General features: G+C 45.3%; 1 protein-coding gene across 1 annotated transcript in view; it reads right to left on the bottom strand.

The window, feature by feature from the left end:
• Positions 1 to 13,208, bottom strand: part of GNG10 (G protein subunit gamma 10) — a 65,639-nt gene extending 52,431 nt beyond the window's left edge. Inside the window, exon 1 of the mRNA XM_086962066.1 lies at positions 13,041 to 13,208. Coding sequence (XP_086818192.1) covers positions 13,041 to 13,118 — 78 coding nt within the window. The 5' untranslated portion in view covers positions 13,119 to 13,208. The remainder of the gene's footprint in view (positions 1 to 13,040) is intronic.
• Between the last annotated feature and the right edge of the window lie 7,529 nt (positions 13,209 to 20,737).

Genomic DNA, 20,737 nt, shown 5'->3' on the forward strand with positions numbered 1-20,737 from the left:
CTACTCACGTGTTTTTAAGAAAAAAAATGTTTTCTCTTAAAGTAGAAAAAAGTGAAATTATTTACAGTGAAGAAAAGAGGCTAAAATGTGCCTACAGCGGATTTTTTGGGGTCATGCAGTTGCATGTCCTAAAAAGAAAAAGAAAAGACGAGTCAGTTTGGTTTCCACAAGGGACTGGCTCAGACAGGTGCAGTCACCCGGAGCCCCAAACGGTTAAATAAACCTGTAAAAAGAAAGACAGACATAACACATAACATAGATGACACACTAATAGTTTGAAATGGCTCTGTAAAGCATACTCATAGTGACTGTTGTGTCCTGCCTCATGAGCATATCCAGAACGCCAGGGTAGGTAGGTGGATTCGTAATCTGTGTGGGTAAAGAGTTGGTTTCCATATTTTTTAATATTTTTTACTCACTGTCTGGGTTCGTGCTAGGTAAGTCTCCGAGAGATTGTCTGTTGAATACTCACAAAATCCGCCTGAGTAGGCCTCCTTCTACCACCCTACGCTGCTCCGCTGGGAATGCTTAGCGTTCAGGGCTTTGTTATATATGGGCCTTAAGGTGCTTTCTGATTAGTTGATTGACGGATATGGTGCGTAGACCAAATAAGGAGCGTCCGCCCCTGCGCCTATCATAATCATGGACCTGTTTTCAGAGTAACATGTGTCATTCTGAGCATGTTAGATCCGGTAGTGACTGTTGAGCCAGTTGGGCGCATGCGCGTCAATCATAGACACGGCCGTCAGTTGCTACTTCTGGACTCATGGGTAGATGGTGTAGTCTATGAGATATGCGTTTTGGTTGGTTACACTATTCTCATAGTAATTTAGAGTAAATGCCATAGGTACACTTCAATATGATTGAAATCAAAATACGAGTGGGTTACTGGGAAAATTGTGATGCGGTACTTGGGACAACGCATGGGATGGATCAGTGAGTGTTAACATGGGTTTTTTTGAAAAAGAGACTACTCAAGCACACCCCTACGGTTACAGTTTGATAAGAACCCTTGTTTCTCAAAATAGAGTTACAGCCATAAGTTGCAAACCCTTCAGGTTTTTCAGGTTTTACCCGGACAGATGGCCCCATGGAATATCATCATTTAGGCCTTCAACGTGGGTGCCCAAACGAAAAACCCATCGTTGTTCTTTTTGAAAGAGGCCGGTTTCTGATTCCAAACGTTCAATTACGGTCCAATGCAGATCATTGACGCAATGTTGTTGTTCCAGGAAGTGAGATGCCATCTTTGTGGTTGTTTTTTTGCAGCGTATGTTGCTTTTATGTTCTCCTATTCTCACTTTTACAGGTCGGGTGGTCATGCCTATATACTCTAGGCCACATGGGCATGTTATCATGTAGACAACATTTTTTGTGTTGCATTTAGAAAATTGTCGTTGTTCCCATGAGGTACCATTCCTGAAAGTTATGACCTTGCTTTTTTGAGTCAGATGGCAACTACTGCAGTCTCCACAGGGGAAGTGTCCTTGGACTCCAATGGTAGTCAGTCTGCCCGTTGGATTTTGACGGGGTCTTGTATGTACCAGTATGTCCTTAATATTTCTGCCCCTGCGATGTGCATACATTGGTTTTTCGAAATCCAAATTCCCATAATTCAGTATCCTCCAGTGTTTGTTTATCACTTTTGATACTTCGTTAGACATGGTTGTGTAGGTCGTGACACATATTGGTTTTTTGATCACTCCTTTGTCTTGTGGATTGTCTTCAAGGAGTGCGTCCCTGTGATTGTTCCTGGCCCGTTTCATTGCCTTGTCAATCGTTCTGACGGGGTATTGTCTTTGTATTAGTTTTGTTTTCAGATCTTTGGCATGTTTGTTGAATTGGTTCAATTCTGTGCAGTTACTTCTGAGATGCAGGAATTGTCCATACGGTAGGTTCTCCCTGAGGTGTCTGGGATGGAAACTGTCGTACCGTAATAAGCAGTTCCTGGAGGTGGGTTTAAAGTGGGTTGTACTCTTCAGCCTACCTTCCTCCATGTATATGTTTAAATCCAGGAAAATCATTGACGTGCTGGAGATAGTGCTCGTGAATTTCAGATATCTGTTCTGATTGTTGAGCCATGTCACAAAATTGGAAGCACTGTCCAAATCACCATCCCAAATGATGAGAATGTCGTCTATATACCTTTTCCAGGTATTGATCTGGGAGTGATATGGGTTGTCAGTATGTAGGATTCTGTGTTGTTCCAGGTGGTAAACATACAGACTAGCCAGACTCGGAGCAAATGTACTACCCATGCTTGTTCCATGGGTCTGTAAATACAAGGTCTGGTTGTATTGGAAGAAATTTTCTTTCAAGGCCATGGAGATGCATTCCAGGACCAAGTTCCTCGGGGTTTGGTATTTCCATATATTGCTGAAGAGTACTTCCTCTATGATTTGCAATGTCTCTTCATGAGGAAGGCTGGTATATAAGCTCTCTACGTCGAGGCTTAGTAGGAGCTGTTTTGATGGATCAAATTCCTTGTCTTCAAGTAGTTGTAAGACTGCCTTGGTGTCTTTCAAATAAGTGTTAGTGGATTGTACCAAAGGGCGGAGAAATGCATCCGCAAATTTCGACAGGGGCTCCAGAATGGACCCAATCCCGGAGACGATAGGTCTCCCTGGTGGGTTGTTGATGTTTTTATGGATTTTAGGGATGCAATAGAAGTACGGTATTCGCGGTGATGGTTGTTGTAAAAACTCAGCCTCTTTTTTACTTAGCCAGTCGTGGGCTAGGCCTTCCTCCACCATGCCCCCAATCCTGATGCGTAGTCTTTTAGTTGGGTCATCGTGCAAAATTTTGTAGTTACGTTCATCAGATAGTAAACGTTTGCACTCTGTATCGTAAGCCTCAAGGGTTTGTAGTACAATGGCACCCCCTTTATCCGCTGGTTTAATAACAAGTTCGTTATTGTTTGTTAATTCCCTCAGGGCTTGTTGTTCATCACCATTAGTGTTGTGGAAGGGGTTCCTTTCTTTCATCTTTCATGTTGAGTCGATTGACCTCAGTGATGACCGCTTTTTCAAATGTTAGAATTTCTACTAGTATTGTAGAATCCGGTGGGGTGAAGGTTGATTTCAATTTTAAACCAGTATCTGTTTTGTCCTCAGGCGGTGGCTTGTCTTTAAAGAAAGCTTGTAGCTTCAGTTTCCGAAAAAACTCTTGCAGTTTCATGTTGAGTCTGAAGATGTCTGGTTTTTGAGTCGGTACAAACCCTAGTCCTTTGTTCAATACATTTCTCTGTGTCGCTGTTAGTGTCAACGGTGTGAGGTTGACTACTAGGTTCCTCTCTTGCTTGTCGATGGCTGGTTGGGGAGGGACCCGGTCATGCTCCTGGTTGTCCGGGCGTTGGGCTGGTCCTGATCCTCCCAAGCCACGGTGTTGCCTTTCCGGTTCCTTCCTCATGTGGTCTGGCGTGTGCCTAAAAAAGGCTGTTGTTGGCCTCCATAAGGCTATTGTTGACCATAGTAACCTTCGTTATACTCCGGGTTCCATTGTGGGTAACTTAATGCTCCTGGTGGTGGCCCAAATTGAAAAGGGTTGAATTGCGGTGGGCCTAAGTATTGCGGATATTGGGTTTGTGGTTGGTAACCCCTCCATCCCCTTTGTCTAGGGAATTGTTGTCTCCTTTGTCTCCATCCTCCTCTGCGTTGTCTGGATCCTCTATTGCTGCTTGAATTCGATCCTGAGGAGCCGTTATCCGAGACGTCGCTATCCGCGTCACTGTAGGTACTTTTGGAGACATAATCCGCTTTTGTATATGGATATGCATTTTCGGGTGTAAATTTTGCCACATCCTTGGCCAGTTTATTCGTTTTGCTCTGTTTCAAGGTGAATTCGAAATCTGTCATCTGTTGGTTCAATTCATCCAGTCTGGTTTTCAACTCTGCTGGAGGAGCTGGACCTCTATTTTGTTGATTTCAATTTTGAGTTCCTGAGTTATTCTGGCAGCAGTTTTTACTATTTGTACCAGCCAGTCTCTTGAGCAGTGCCAGGATATCAATGACCACTCCTTTTTAAAAATCAAGTCGTTTTGAAAAATCAGTGGTTCGTTTTTAACAATTAGGCCTGGTGGTGCCATTTTATTGCGAAGGTACTCTGTCATGAACAAACCATGAAGGGCTGCTTTTATTTGGCTGCGTCTTAAGTTGAGCAACTCATTCCAATCGTTAGTGTTTGGACCAGTTTCCTGGTGGCTCAAAAAGGTTGGCGTCTGATAGAATCTTATCAATTTCGTCCTCTGCAAAGGTGAGGCCGTGTTCGTCTTCCATTTTGAAAAGACCGCTGGCTTCTTTTAACTATGGTGTGTGTCTCTATGTGTGTGTGATATGGTCGGAGAAAAAACTCCTGCAGTTCTGCGCTGCCTAGAACAAAAAGGTAACAATGGGGGGAGGTAGAGTATAGAGATAGGATTCTCACTCCACGGGCACTGATAATTAAACAAGAAGAATCCTACTCAGAGTGCACACAGTGTCCCAAGTACCGCATCACAATTTTCCCAGTAACCCACTCGTATTTTGATTTCAATCATATTGAAGTGTACCTATGGCATTTACTCTAAATTACTATGAGAATAGTGTAACCAACCAAAACGCATATCTCATAGACTACACCATCTACCCATGAGTCCAGAAGTAGCAACTGACGGCCGTGTCTATGATTGACGCGCATGCGCCCAACTGGCTCAACAGTCACTACCGGATCTAACATGCTCAGAATGACACATGTTACTCTGAAAACAGGTCCATGATTATGATAGGCGCAGGGGCGGACGCTCCTTATTTGGTCTACGCACCATATCCGTCAATCAACTAATCAGAAAGCACCTTAAGGCCCATATATAACAAAGCCCTGAACGCTAAGCATTACCAGCGGAGCAGCGTACGGTGGTAGAAGGAGGCCTACTCAGGCGGATTTTGTGAGTATTCAACAGACAATCTCTCGGAGACTTACCTAGCACGAACCCAGACAGTGAGTAAAAAATATTAAAAAATATTGAAACCAACTCTTTACCCACACAGATTACGAATCCACCTACCTACCCTGGCGTTCTGGATATGCTCATGAGGCAGGACACAACAGTCACTATGAGTATGCTTTACAGAACCATTACAAACTATTAGTGTGTCATCTATGTTATGTGTTATGTCTGTCTTTCTTTTTACAGGTTTATTTAACCGTTTGGGGCTCCGGGTGACTGCACCTGTCTGAGCCAGTCCCTTGTGGAAACCAAACTGACTCGTCTTTTCTTTTTCTTTTTAGGACATGCAACTGCATGACCCCAAAAAAAAACGCTGTAGGCACATTTTAGCCTCTTTTCTTCACTGTAAATAATTTCACTTTTTTCTACTTTAAGAGAAAACATTTTTTTTCTTAAAAACACTTGAGTAGGGTTGGGAAGTTGTGCCCCCGTCCTGAAGAAGGAACACCAGTTCCGAAACATGTCGACGCACACCAGAGGTAGTGTCCATAATAAAGACAACTGACCTCACTTTGCACTTCTTTTTAATAGCACCAGCTAGGGGTCTCGAATAAAGTTTTTTCATAGAACCCACCAGCCAGGTACTTTTTAATTCTCACCACACCCTTCACTCACATTTTCCAATACCCCATCACTTGCACTTAACACACACCACACATAGTCAACTTCGATAGTGCTCCCGCGTAGTCGCTGGTCGCAGCACGCCGCATCCCTCTAGCGGGATGCGAAGACCCCGATGATGAAGCATGACACCAAGGGGCCTGTTGGTGTGTGAGTGGTATTTTTCACAACACTGAGTGTCCCCCATCCCTGAGGTGTGCACTCTGAGTAGGATTCTTCTTGTTTAATTATCAGAATCATTATAGAGCGCACAGCTTTTTAGGTCTCGCTTGAGACAGTACATGCACTGATTTGCCCAGAATCGCATTAAGTTGAGCCGCGGGCGGGATTTGAATCCGATTCCCCCAGTTCCAAACGAGACAACGCTAGCCACTAGGCCGCATCTCCTTGACGGAGTCCTATCTACCATACAAAACCACACAAACCCAGCATTAGAGAAAAAAGCAATTAGGCTTAGGGCGCACAAGTTGAAGCATAAATGAGGGATGTAAACAATGCATTACGGGACTTTAACGCCTTAACAGCGGCGTTTTTTCCGCTGCGGTGCGGGCGTTCTAAAGGGCGGGCGGGGCTGAGTCGGCCATTGGCTGACGGCAGCACTGGGGAGGTAGTGCTCCTGTCGGCCAACGGCAGCACGGAAGGGGTTAAAAATGATCTGCAGACTCAGCACAAATACGGATGGGGAAGAAAAACGCTGAATAATCGCATTTTAGTAAAGAGGTTGGCTTTTTTTTTCAATTTAGCTCCCATCAATTTTCCACTCATGTATAATCTAGGAGACTGACTGAACAATAAACCAGCGCTCAGCTAAAGAAAGTACAAGCATTTGCAATGCAACAGGTCTCACATTTGTAGAAGTTACAGCTGTTGGCGTTGAAAATAACAATATTTTTTACTTTTTTTTATTTGCAGTTGAGTTATTATATTTGCATAGTACTATTGCCAATTGTATAAAAAAGCAAAAGTAAAAAACTGTCATTTTCAATGACAAAAGCTCAAACTTTAATAAATGTGAGACCTATTGCATTGGAAATGCAATAAGTCGCACATTTGTTGGAGTTATTGACATTATAAAGGCCAATGTTTTTTACCCAGCGATACCAAAGGGAATGATTGACGGAACGTTTGAGCAAATCAAACACTCACCCCCAGTCAACTGATCTGGGTTTAATCCATCACCATTCTTTAGCTCACTCCACCACCCCAGTTCAGTCATGGCCATATGCAAATCAGTCTGACCCTGTGCCTCATGGGAACAGTCCAGCCGGAACTGCCAAGCCATGTCTTCCCTGGACCGCAAACAAGCATCCTGGGACCGGTTTCGGATTCATAATCCTCATCAGCCAGGCTATCTTGAATCCAGTGGTTGAGTGAGCAAGGGACCCACGTCTGGGCATGCCCTGCCAACTTAGGTCGAACAAAGCAATACCAAAGGATATGATTGACGGAACGTTGGAGCAAATCAAACACTCACCCCCAGTCAACTGATCTGGGTTTAATCCATCACCATTCTTTAGCTCACTCCACCACCCCAGTTCAGTCATGGCCATATGCAAATCAGTCTGACCCTGTGCCTCATGGGAACAGTCCAGCCGGAACTGCCAAGCCATGTCTTCCCTGGACCGCAAACAAGCATCCTGGGACCGGTTTCGGATTCATAATCCTCATCAGCCAGGCTATCTTGAATCCAGTGGTTGAGTGAGCAAGGGACCCACGTCTGGGCATGCCCTGCCAACTTAGGTCGAACAAAGCAATACCAAAGGATATGATTGACGGAACGTTGGAGCAAATCAAACACTCACCCCCAGTCAACTGATCTGGGTTTAATCCATCACCATTCTTTAGCTCACTCCACCACCCCAGTTCAGACATGGCCATATGCAAATTAATCTGACCCTGTGCCTCATGGGAACAGTCCTGCCCGAACTGCCAAGCCATGTCTTCCCTGGACCGCAAACAAGCATCCTGGGATTAGGAAACCAAGACTGGTCCCAGGATGCTTGTTTCTGAACTCGCATGTATACTAGAGCAACTGTAATATAAATTCTTCCCAACATCATGTTTAAGTCTGAAATAAAGACTTTAAAACTAACAAAAGCATGGCTAAAAAGATGGGAAAATAGACGATGAATGAACTAAGGTTATAGGACTGTCAGGTTTCACGAAATGTTGGGATGTTAGTTCTTTGACAGAATGTAGCTGGAGAGAAACATCTTTGATTCTTAGGGTAAAAAACAGTTCAGAAGCTGAAAACAATTTTGACTAAATTATCTTAGAATCAGGGTAATGAATTTTAACGTTTTGGGACACTACTTTATATAAGTTTGGTGTCACAACATGCAGCTTCATTTGCTCTAATACCAACCATATGGAAAATTCTAAAAGTTTTTAAATACTATGAATTAATGAGCTCAAGTAGTAACTATGGCACCTGTGAAACACTACTTCTGGGTTTGAGGTGTTCTGAAACCAGTGACTAAGTTGCAGGGTAATCTGATCCTTGTGGTTACTTTGCTTAGGCGCTGGTGCACAAAGCTGTCATGGTTAACTAGACCAACATCACAGCTCACTTAACTGCTCTGGACTATTAGAGCATTAATTCACAAATCGGATTATCGCCGGAATTGTTTCTCAAAAAGATTTATTTTTTTGCTGGTCGCAAAAAGTGATTCTATTCATTATCTTCAAATAACTGTAACTGTTTGATCGGACCGGAGATTTCGTACGAACGTCTCTGTATGGAGCGTTAAAGAAAATGACCCATACGTAAGATGGGTCGTGTATTAGAGGTGGCATCCGTTGTAGAGCCAAATTGTTTTGGAAGCAAATACATACAGGATTGCTTGCCTTTTCAATGCTGAGCCCAGAGGATGGTCTTGCAGATCTAGATGGCCACCGTAGACCGAAACTTCAACTCATCCTTTTTAACATTAATAGTTACACTTTATGTTATGTTCAGTTCCATCTGGATTTTTGGAGTGTCTTCAAAATGAATTTGAAGGGACACTTGATTTTTCTAAACGGATTTTGTTGAGGATTGATTACGCTTCCATAGATTGGGCTGGACTGTTGCCACGAGCAAAGGGTCAAGACTGATTTGCATATAGCTGGGTCTGAACTATGGTGGCGAAGTGAGCTAAAGAACGATGATGGATTCAACTCAGATCTGTGACTGTGGAGGAGTGTCTGAAAAGTTTCAGAGCTCCGTCTATCATCTCCTTGTGTTTGCCATCTTACAGAGGCAGCATTAGGATATTGCTGCATATGGCATTAATGGGTACAAGGACCAAATTAGGTTTGGCTACATGAAATCTGTGACAGAAGGGCCCTCATGTAGGAGCAATGTGTGGGCTTTGTCAAGTCACTTCCCCATCACTGCTTTAAAGAACATGCTCAAATATATGTCTCCTCTTCCCTTACCAAATCACTCAAAGCTATGTAATTTTCTGTTTTGTCAAATCAGATATTGGATGATAAACAAGGGTCTAATGCTTAAGCAGCAAAGGCAGAAAACACATTCTCTCCCTCCACCACCATTCCCAAACCTGCCACCCCAACTTTACTATATGTACTGGTTTACCAGCGATCTTGCACTCCCCTTTGATAGCAAGATGGGGAGCTGGACCACCATCACTTGATCTACAACCTCCTCGTATTACCACCACCCAAAATATGCCATAAAAGCGCAATCCATTCACCCAAGCCATGCAATAATGACCTGTGTGCAGCACATGAAAACCTATATGAGCGACTTATTACAAAATGACGGAAAACTATGTTCAAATTGGAAATGTGCAAATTGGGCCATGTTTAGAAAAAACAAAGAAATATGCACAGGCAAAGTTTGCATCATTGATAATATGATGTACTTCCTGACTGCGCCACAGGTTAAAAGGAAACAGTTTCAAGATTATTTGCATTGAAACAGGCAAACACCTTCTGCTGAGCCGACACCTTCCTGGTAAAGTTATTTCACTGCTTTCCCCATAGGGTCAATTCAAGAGAGACTACACAGCTGTTTTGGGACATCAAGAGTTCCTTTAAAAATCCAGCTCAAGGGCTTGCTTGAGAACTGAGCTCCAACAATATCTTTCTTGATCACAAGTTGTGCTACATTTATACTTCCAAGACAGTAATTTGTGTTGTGCATGAAGGGCTATTCAAGAGTACCTGGGAGCAAAACGCATGGAAGTCTTTTTATATAACTTTAAAGGTATTGACTGGAGTGGGGTTTCCAGCAGCTTTCTTGTGCTCATTGCACAAGCCCTAAAAAAAATAGAAGTTGGGTGGGTGAGGGGGGGCAACCAAGTTAGACAGTAAGCAAGTTAGACAGTAAGCAAGTGACATCGAGCACTTCAAATCACACGTAGCATCACAGCAAATGGCCTCACAAGAAGTGACATAAAATATTATGAACTCATGTTTAGCAGGTCTATCATGAGTACATTTGAGTGCATTTATGAGATTTAACAAATGAGATTTTGCATCTAAGTTGCGCCAAAAACGTGGCACATTCTGGACACAAAAGACATACCTCAAAGAATACATTTTAAAACTCTGGCAAAAAAAAGAAGACACATGGCAGTAGATCTGTTCTACATAATTGGTTGCAAAGTCTGCATTTTAAAATGTCTTAAGGGTTTAAGGCACCTGCTGCAGAGATATTAGTGTCCAGTGAAACTCAGGGAACAATAATAATGGTAAATTAAGTCTGGAGACTAATGCTTCTGCTGGAGAGATCTGTGTTTTGTCTAGTCCTAGATTTGAAATTCAGTACTATGGAAGATTAATGTGTCTCCTGCAAAGAACATTGTGTAACGTGCAAATGACAGGTTTTTATTTTATGTAGACAGGTAAGTGGGTTATTGCATATAAAAGAGATAATTTTGTTACTTGCAGATAATAAATTGGAATCTTTCTAATATAGCACAGTGAGCTATGAAGGGAACGACTGCTACACCTTATAATCAGCCTCGTCTTATGTAACGGATTGTATAAATTGGTTTACACACTTACCCGATATATTGTTAATGTATAATGTGGATGTTACTTAAAGTGCTCTGATACCCTGCATTGGGATGAGTAGACAATAAAAGAAATAAAATACTGGTATTTAAATGGTTATTTAAGTAAATACTGGGAAAGCTCAACATATTTGACATTCTTAATAACCCTGGGCGTAGTTCGCGTAGTAGCGCTACACGTAGCTACGCATAGTGCACTTTGCACTACGCGAGCTACGTGTAGCACTCCGCAAACTGCGTAGTGCTGTGGGGAAATGCTGTTCGCAATGATTGCACAGTGCCCGATGCTTGTCCGCACTGTGCAATAATTGCAAACGGCATCTTGCACAGTGCAAGCTGTTTTTTGCCACGCGAGTCGATTTTTACTCGAGCAGCAGCTTTCTCAACGCAGACTGGTAGTTTCTCATCGCGAGCTGTCGCGAGCACACATGACCACTCACAATGAGAAACCGGACCTCATCGCGTTGAGAATATCGCCGGGAGGTTTATTTTCCACGCTCGCGATCGGCAACTAGATGTTGCTGATCACGAACAAGGAAAAAGACACCACGGGATGTCATTTTGCTCACGCGCGGTCGCCAACTTGATGTTGAGGACCGCGAGTGAGCAAAAAATGCCCGCTACGCGTTTTTACACGGTGCTACGTGCAATTCGCGTAGTTGGGTAAACTACGCTAGCGTAGCGTAGCTTTCCACCCAGGCCTTATTCTTACAGTCCATGCGTATCTCTTATACACAGTGACTGAACAAACTCAAAGGCATGCGTCTCTTAAGTATCTGTGAAGTGATAAAAAGCTATGTGCCTTTGTTTCTTGTCTGTTGCATTTACATCCAAGTGTGAGACTAGACCCGACAGCCAAGTTCATATTGGAACAAAAGGAAGCCTGACAGCCCCTTAACTTCGCCCCTTTTCTTTGGCCGAACTGGAGGTGCATGCATGTTGCTGCTAGGAATGGAAAGCAGACAACAGTGCAGGCGCTGTTTAACATGTCATGGTGTCTGCAAATTACACCGGGACAAGTTCAGCATATTTTATTCAGGCCCAACTTCTTGTAAGGGTGAACGGCGTATACCCGGTAAATATAGAGGGTGGACGCCATCTACCCGCGTGTACCCCGGAACTGTGCTTTGATTGTGCTTCAGCCTTTGACATCTGTACTGCGAGAGGTTCCTACCAAAACTTGCCCGCAAGTCTTCTATCGACGTTTTCCACTCGCACAATGTTTACCTATTTTAGATCCAATTCAAACTTGGCCCTAAATATACAACAGTGGGGCTGTTCAACGAAATCTGCCTCCTGATTCGGGATACCGACTATTGTTCTACTAAAAATAATCCTGATAGATGGGCTCAAAAATAAGTACAAAATAAACGTGTGTTTAGTGCATAACTTGAACACCGACATATTAGCTCCTGTCCATAAAGCAGGCAAGAAACTGCTCAACCTAAAGCATCATTAACAATGGTCAGTGGAAGAACTGAAATATCTCAAAAATCTTTTCTATATGGAGCGTGTTATTTATTTTTTTTTGTAGGGGTCACCCAATAACTACCTTCCTGTAAGATGGCGATAAAAGTGCATCTTTGTTTAAAATGTATATAGTATTTAACCATGAATCCCTACGCTACTGTTTCCTCTACCGTGAATACTGCAAACAGCAACAACAGCTACTCTTAAAAGTAAAAAGTACAAAAACATACAAGCATACACTAGGCGCCCAACACTGCGAGCACAGTCGATAAAACATATCACGCTCAGACATGGCAGCATCTGAGAACACTCTGCTAAGTGATATTGCGGCGTATATGGCAACAAGCTTGGCCTGGAACGATGGAAGCGAGGGCACATTAAAAATAATTCAATATTCAAATGAAGTATGCTTAAAATTGGTCTTGGTCAATCAACAGGCAGTCCAGCGTAAACGCCTGCCACAGGAATAAAAGCAGAATCAGAGATGAGGACTATGAAAATGTATTTTAGGTTTATCCAAGATGTAAAGCTTAACGCCACTCCCCGTCCTCAAATATGTTGGCTGTCTGGATTCAGTACCGGCCACATCAGAAATAACATACGCGCATCCTCCAATGGCGACCCTTTAAAGAATGTAAACGCTGGCATAGCCACTGTGCACAGACAGCGCAGAAACAACCCGTTTGCAAAGCAGAAAATACGACAGTATATTTAGATCACTGCTTCGGCCGATAATGAATTTAAAAAGACACATTTTGCCACTGCACCGGTTAAGCAGCCGATACACATCCCACTGATTCACTCCACTATAACGGTAGATGAGAAGTGCTAGATTACTATGCTGTGCCAAGGGGCGCACGGTAACAACACGTCAAAGACTGCGTCCTATCGCACACACTTATATAGTAAAAAGTGCGTGGGTAAACCCAGACCCCGCTAACCTTGATCCGCTCCACGCCCGCCTCCATCTTGAGCTGCTCCACCATCCTCTGCACGTTACCAATGCTAGAGTTGGACATGTTGTCGCCGGGACTAGCACAGAGAGAATGGAGGCGAAAGAGAAGACTGGCGCGATGCCGGGTGGGTGAGGGCGGTACCAGTCGGCGGCGCTAGGACCACAAGGATTGCCTGGCACGTTAGAAGATGGGAGGGCAACGTAAGATGGATCCCGTTCCCAGCCAATCACGTCCTTCCCTCAGGACCGGGCCTGCAAGGACGGCAGGACATGTAGAGGTAGAAAGGGGACACCATACTAGCGAAAGTACTAAAAACAAACAACGACACTAAATGAGAATGCCACAGCAGACCTAGAAAGGGTGCCAGTGCTTATGTTACGTGCGAAGGGCGCTCTGTACTGTACCCCAGTGGCAAAACAAAGGCCAACATACGAGCTCCTTATACGTGGCTCAATTGTCAACGGTTTGTGCACTGTACATTTCATAAAGCGTGAACGACCACGACTCTAACATTCACAACCGGACTTTCCTGTCACAAAGAAGCAGATTCGATTTTATTGGATTGAATTATTGTAGTGAGTCTTAGAGTCTACCCTGAGAGGATAAGTAGACCTCCCAAAGAATAACCCTCACTGTGGTTCTTGGGAGTAACTGGAGAGCCGCACCAGCACGACCTCGTCCGCTTTTTTGGTTTCGCCTGCACAGTTGTGAAATCTATTGTATTTAAAATATCGTAAAAGGAGCTTATTGGGTTTCGGCGTTTCGCTTGCGCTGTTCTTGTGAAATCTATTGCATTAAAATATCTTAAAAGGGGCTTACATCCCGCCTTCACATCTTATTCACTTCTTATTTGTGGGCTTGTCACTTTAGTTTTCCGTAGTTTCTATTGGTTGAAATTGCATTTGCATTTACCAATTTTTGTTAGGTCGAGCCTTGGCTGTGCATGCACTGCTCAGCCAGGCATGTTGCATTCAGGGTTGGACTTGAAGCTCCGCCCACTCTCCTACCATATTTTTCATTGGCATGGAGGCCCGGCTCCAGGAATATTTATTTGGGTGGGCCAAAGGTACTTTCGGGTGGGCCAGATTTATCGCTTATATATCTAGCCAGGCCTGCTTCTGGGCCCTCCTTACTCTCCTTAGTCTTACAAGGCACAGTAAAACGCACTCTTTTCCAAGTCTCTTTCTAAATGTTATCACTTTCAAAAAGTGCTTTTCTTCCATGTAATGTCCCTTTGATGGGAAGTGGAGGTTTCTAAGGTGGGAGTATCAAGCAGGTGACACTACTCTGGCTCCCTCTGTGCGATCCTTCAGGGAGAAACCCTCTTCATTACTACCTCCACTTTACCCCTGACTCTGCAGCGCAATCACTTACAGGCTTGATTATCCACTTTTCTACCATCCCCCTCCATTACACCTTATCTCACAGCTGACCTTGGGCCCCAGCCCCATATCAGCCACCATACAGTTCCACTTTCATTATTCCCAGTAAAAAATAATAGCAAAATCACCTTCAAACTTGAAACATTAAATATAGCAGTAAATGTAATTAGCATGCATGTTAAAGTATGCTCCACAGTTGTCCTAATCGGTCGGCTTTAGTGCTGGTGCAAAGGTCTTTTTGACCTCTTTTTTTTACCTCTTTGTCTGTAGATAACTCAACTTCCACCCTCCAGAAGTGCCCTTCATCTCTCCATAGCCACTCCCCTTCTTGGCCTCCTCCTCAGAATCTCTAACTTCCACCCTCCACCAGTGCCCCTCATCTCTCCGTAGCTCCCTCACACCCCAAGACCTCCTCCTCAGATTCCTTTACTGACACCCTCCACCAGCTCCCCTCATCGCTCTTTAGTTCTCCCCACCCCGTGACCTCCACCTCGGATTCCCTCACTGCCACCCTCCACCTGTGCCCCTCATCTCTCTGTAGTTCCCCCACCCCACGACCTCCTCCCCGGCTTCCCTCACTGCACCCTCCACCAGTGCCCCTCATCTCTCCATAGCTCCCTCACACCCCAAGACCTCCTCCTCAGATTCCCTCACTGCCACCCTCCACCAGCTCCCTCATCGCTCTGTAGTTCTAGCCACCCCGTGACCTCCTCCTCGGATTCCCTCACTGCCACCCTCCACCTGTGCCTCTCATCTCTCTGTAGTTCCCCCACCCCATGACCTCCTCCCCGGCTTCCCTCACTGCACCCTCCACAAGTGCCCCTCAACTCTCTGTAGTTCTCCTCCCCCGTGACCTCCTCCTCTGCTCTCCTCACTGCTACCCTCCACCAGCGCCCCACATCTCTCCGTAGCCCCCCACCCCATAACCTTCTCCTCGGATTCACTCACTACCATCCTCCACCAGTGCCCCTCATCTCTCCATAGCTCCCTCACACCCAAGACCTCCTCCTCAGATTCCCTCACTGCCACCCTCCACCAGCTCCCCTCATCGCTCTGTAGTTCTAGCCACCCGTGACCTCCTCCTCGGATTCCCTCTCTGCCACCCTCCACCTGTGACCCTCATCTCTCTGTAGTTCCCCCACCCCATGACCTCCTCCTCAAATTCCCTCACTGCTCCCTCCACCAGTGCCCCTCAACTCTCTGTAGTTCTCCATCACCCCGTGACCTCCTCCTCGGCTTCCCTCACTGCTCGCTCCACAAGTGCCCCTCAACTCTCTGTAGTTCTCCTCCCCCGTGACCTCCTCCTCTACTTCCCTCACTGCTACCCTCCACCAGCGCCCCACATCTCTCTGTAGCCCCCCACCCCATGACCTCCTCCTCGGATTCACTCACTACCACCCTCCACCAGTGCTCCTCATCTTGCCGTTGCCCCTCTCTCATATCCATTCCATTTGTTGCATAGCGCTACTCATATGAGTGTAGAGTGTCACAGTACTTTACATAACAGCACACTTTAAACAGAGACAATAAATCTGTCTACTGGGAATGTCACATAAGCCAATGAGGATTACAAGGTGTAGAAATCACGTCATCCACACAGGTGGGCAGTATATTTTACAAGGGTTTGGTCTGGAGAAGCACACACTCAGGATTTAAAGAGAGTACTCCAGTGGCTGGGGGTTGGCTTTACTGATAAAAAGGTATAACTGCCCAAACAAACTCTTTGTAGTAAAATTAGAATGTTGAAAGAATGGAGAAGTTCTAACTATATCACAACACAAAAAAGTTAAGTTTGTATGCAGCTCTTTGATGACAGTTCATTGGTCACTGTCCTATGTTAGGATGGAAACTTCTGAACTGCAAGTAACACAAGGATATCCGTGACAGGACAGAGGTAGTAACCCACTGAGCTATTCCCATAAAATTCAGTTTATCTGCATTTAAAAACTACCAACAGACAAATGGTTGCTCTGCAGCAGGATCGTAAATCACCAGTTATCTGAACAGTTTTTATTGATGTTGTAGATCAGTGGCAGATTTACTGCTCGGGCCAAGGATCATGTTTTGGTGGGCCAGGCTCATGTTTGGGTGGGCCTGGCCCACCCGGCCCACCCTCTAGAACCGGGCCTGTTGGCATGTGTTATTGTCCTTTGGAAACTGGGTTATCAATGGTCAATAGGATTAGTAGTCACTCCTTGGTACCGCCTTGTCTCATTTTGTAACCTTCCATGAGGACAGTTAGGACTCCTAAATGCCTTCTGTGAATACCAAGAGTCTTAGTGTTATAATTTTTCTCAGTTTAGGAGTAGTAAAGTTAGGACTTCTAACTTTAGGACTCCTAAACTGAGAAAAATCCTAACTTTACGACTTTCGGTATTCACGGAAGGCATTTAGGAGTCCGAAAGTTAGGAGTCCTAACTTTACTACTCCTAAACTGAGACAAATCCTAACACTAAGACTCTTGGTATTCACAGAAGGCATTAAGGAGTCCTAAACTTAGGAGTCCTAACTTTACTACTCCTAAAAAGAGAAACATCCTAACTTTAAGACTTTCGGTATTCACAGAAGTCATTTAGGAGTCCTAACTTTACTACTCCTGAACTGAGAAAAATCCTAACATTAAGACTTTCGGTATTCACAGAATTCATTTAGAAGTACTAAAGTTAGGACTCCTAACTTCTGTGAATACCTAAAAGAGTAAGTGCCTTCTGTGAATACCAAAATGGTAGTAAGTTTAGGATTGCATTTGAAGAATTCTTTTCATGGCAGCACGCATGGCTACATTTCTCCCACATTTTCCTTATTTAATTGAGCCTTTACTAAACTTTTCCTAGCTCTGACGCCAGGGACTCTTTTCATCTTTTCCTTTCTTTGTTATGACTGATTCAATTTGTGCATTGCCATGGCGTGATCGCCGACATGTGTTGTGTTTCATTATACGTGTGTCCCTCATGGGACACCTTACCCTGTGTGCACGTCAGTGTCCCTGTGAGGACACCGTACCAGCAGTGAGGTCACCAGCTGATAATTGTCAGAACTGACTGTTACCAGCTGATCGCCGAGCTGACTACAGCTGCGCTCCACGTTGAGGAGCATGCGTGTTGGCCTATTAATAAAGGAGCTAAGAACAACATTCTTGTATTCGTGTTCTTAACAAAACTGGCGACGAGGGGCCAGCACGCACGAACCCATGAAGAGGAGGAAAAGCAGAAAAAAAAAACCAGGACAACATCTACGTTAAGAAAAAAAGAAAGAAGGAGAAAGCTAGGCAACTCAGAAAAGTACAAGCGCAGTTAGAAAGAGCGGCTGAACAAAGGAAATTCGTAAAAGGAACAGAAGAACAAGCATTTACAATGCAATGGTTTTGCCTTTGTTAAAGTTAGAGCGATTGGCATTGCTCTTGACATTATTTTTATTTATGTTTTTTTTGTTACATAAATAAATGGCATTGTCATTTACAATGCCACTAGCTTTATCTCTTGCAAATGACACACACCAACACCCACAGAGAGCCCCCCAACACACACAACCCCCCCCCACACACACACCCACACAGAGCCCCCCCACACACAGCCACACAAAGCCCCCCACACACACCCACACAGAGCCCCCCCACACACACACCCACACAGAGCCCCCCACACACTGCGAGCCCCACCCCACACACTGTGGGCTCGCTGCGAGCCCCCCCGCAGGCAACAGAGGCACGAAAACAGGGTCACAAGCAAGCAACAGGGTCACAAGCAAGCAACAGGGTCCCAAGCAAGCAACAGGGTCACAAGCAGGCAACAGAGGCACGAAAACAGGGTCCCAAGCAGGCAACAGAGGCACGAAAACAGGGTCCCAAGCAGGCAACAGTGGCACGAAAAGAGGGTCCCAAGCAGGCAACAGAGGCACGAAAACAGGGTCACAAGCAAGCAACAGGGTCACAAGCAAGCAACAGGGTCCCAAGCAAGCAACAGTGGCACGTAAAGAGGGCCACAAGCAGGCAACAGAGGCACGAAAACAGGGTCCCAAGCAGGCAACAGCGGCACGAAAACAGGGTCCCAAGCAGGCAACAGCGGCACGAAAACAGGGTCCCAAGCAGGCAACAGAGGCACGAAAACAGGGTCCCAAGCAGGCAACAGAGGCACGTAAAGAGGGCCACAAGCAGGCAACAGAGGCACGTAAACAGGGTCACAAGCAGGCAACAGAGGCACGAAAACAGGGTCACAAGCAGGCAACAGAGGCACAAAAACAGGGTCACAAGCAGGCAACAGAGGCACGAAAACAGGGTCACAAGCAGGCAACAGAGGCACGAAAACAGGGTCACAAGCAAGCAACAGGGTCACAAGCAAGCAACAGGGTCACAAGCAAGCAACAGGGTCACAAGCAGGCAACAGAGGTACGTAAAGAGGGCCACAAGCAGGCAACAAAGGCACGAAAACAGGGTCCCAAGCAGGCAACAGAGGCACAAGCAGGCAACAGAGGCACAAGCAGGCAACAGAGGCACGAACACAGGGTCACAAGCAGGCAACAGAGGCACGAAAACAGGGTCCCAAGCAGGCAACAGAGGCACATATGGAGGAATTACGATGCCTGCTTAATTAAAAGAGTTTACAATCTAAAATGAGAGCGTGCAATATTGGGAGTACTTCAGGACGTTTGACAGTGCGGGGACACCCGAACTGGTATTAACGTGTATATGGCGTTCACTGCCCCCGGCGAGGCGCGGGGCTACTTTTATATATTTTTTTAAATACGCGCGTCATGTTTTGACTGTGAATGCCATACAAGCAACTAGAGCATTTTCCTTCGTCGAGATGAGCGCTAAATAAAGCTCGTTTAAAGCTTGCTGTGTGGCAAGGGTAACACATTTCCACTTTAAAGACAAGGAAAGTATAAGCTTTGGCCGCGTTTGGGGGGTCTGTGTGAGTGTGTTTTGGTGATAGTAGGAGCAGAAATTGCTGATTGGTCTGTATGTTCATTTACATAGGCGACTGCAGGAAGAAAGTGTTCTGTAAACAACATTGTGTTAGTGCAGTGTCTTTGCCTGCATACATCCGTGTATACAACTTGGTATACTTATATACATATATGTGTATATAAATATATAGCTGCGTGAATGCACTTGTGTATGCATCTCTGTAAGAATATTTGCATATGTGTGCAAATCTGTATGTAGCTGTGTGTGTACATATATGTCTCTGCAACTTTGTATCTGTATGTATGTACAAATGTATGTATCCATGCACACAATTGTGCGTAGCTATAATTTAGCTCTACATGCGTGTATCTGCGTTTCTTAAAGTGTGCGATTGCCTGTGTGTATCTTTTTGTGTGCATGTGGGCTTCAGTTTGCAGTTTGAATTGTTGCATTGCTCTATCTGGGTGTTGTGTGTACCAGTGGAGCGGACGTCATTTTGAAGTAGTGCTTCTCCGTGTGCGTGTTTGTGCTGCTCCGGTGTTTTAGTGTGGGTGTGTGGCGGTGGAGAGTGTGGGCAGATGTGGAACACGGCTAACTTCCGCGTGCTTCACCAGGTGGCAGCGCCCCAGCGCCCACCGCGCTCACCCTAAACACATAGATGGACACAGATCGCGAATCAAGATGCCTGCCTGCTGGTATTATATCACAGCCGATAGTTGGATGTTACGAATGATACAGCTCGCATTCGGTTGTTTAATTCATGTTGCATTACTTTGCTCAGAGCATCGCAAAAAAAAAAAAAAAACATAAATCAGTTTCTGGTTCTTGTTTTGTCTACGTGCAATTTGTCATGTTGAATTAGAGGGCTGCTTCTGATCGTCGGGCCTCTTAATTCGCGGGTTTCGGTTTAACAAGTCGCTCGGGCTGGCTGTTGGAAGTTTACACCAAGGGCTGCACCTCACAAAGCCATGGGGCACAGGGGGCGCGCGCAGGGAAGGGCAGGGCTGTGGTCGCTGCACTGGGAGGTGCGGAGGCCATGTGATTGCCAGGCGTTGCTCTAGGATGTGCCCTGCTGTCAGTCCGGGGTGTGCACTGGAAGCTCTCCTATAGGCGCTGCAAGCCCTGGAACGTGCCGTCAGATGTGCACTGTCAGGCCATGGGAGTGCACTGGAAGTTCTTATAGGCACTAGTAGCGCAGGTATGAGCACTGGCGGGCCTGTGCTGGGCGCTGGCTGGTCTGGGATGTGCAGTGAGTGGTGTGCACGCTTGGCCCAGTGCTGTGCATTTGAATCACTTCACTAGAAGGTCTGGGGTGTGCCCGATCTGCCCAGGAACGTGCACTGAAAGACTTTATCGGCGCGGACAGTCCTGGGATATGAAGTGCCAGTCCTGTG

Source organism: Lissotriton vulgaris, chromosome 3_1 (genome assembly GCF_964263255.1).
Source record: "Lissotriton vulgaris chromosome 3_1, aLisVul1.2, whole genome shotgun sequence".
Taxonomy (NCBI): domain Eukaryota; kingdom Metazoa; phylum Chordata; class Amphibia; order Caudata; family Salamandridae; genus Lissotriton; species Lissotriton vulgaris.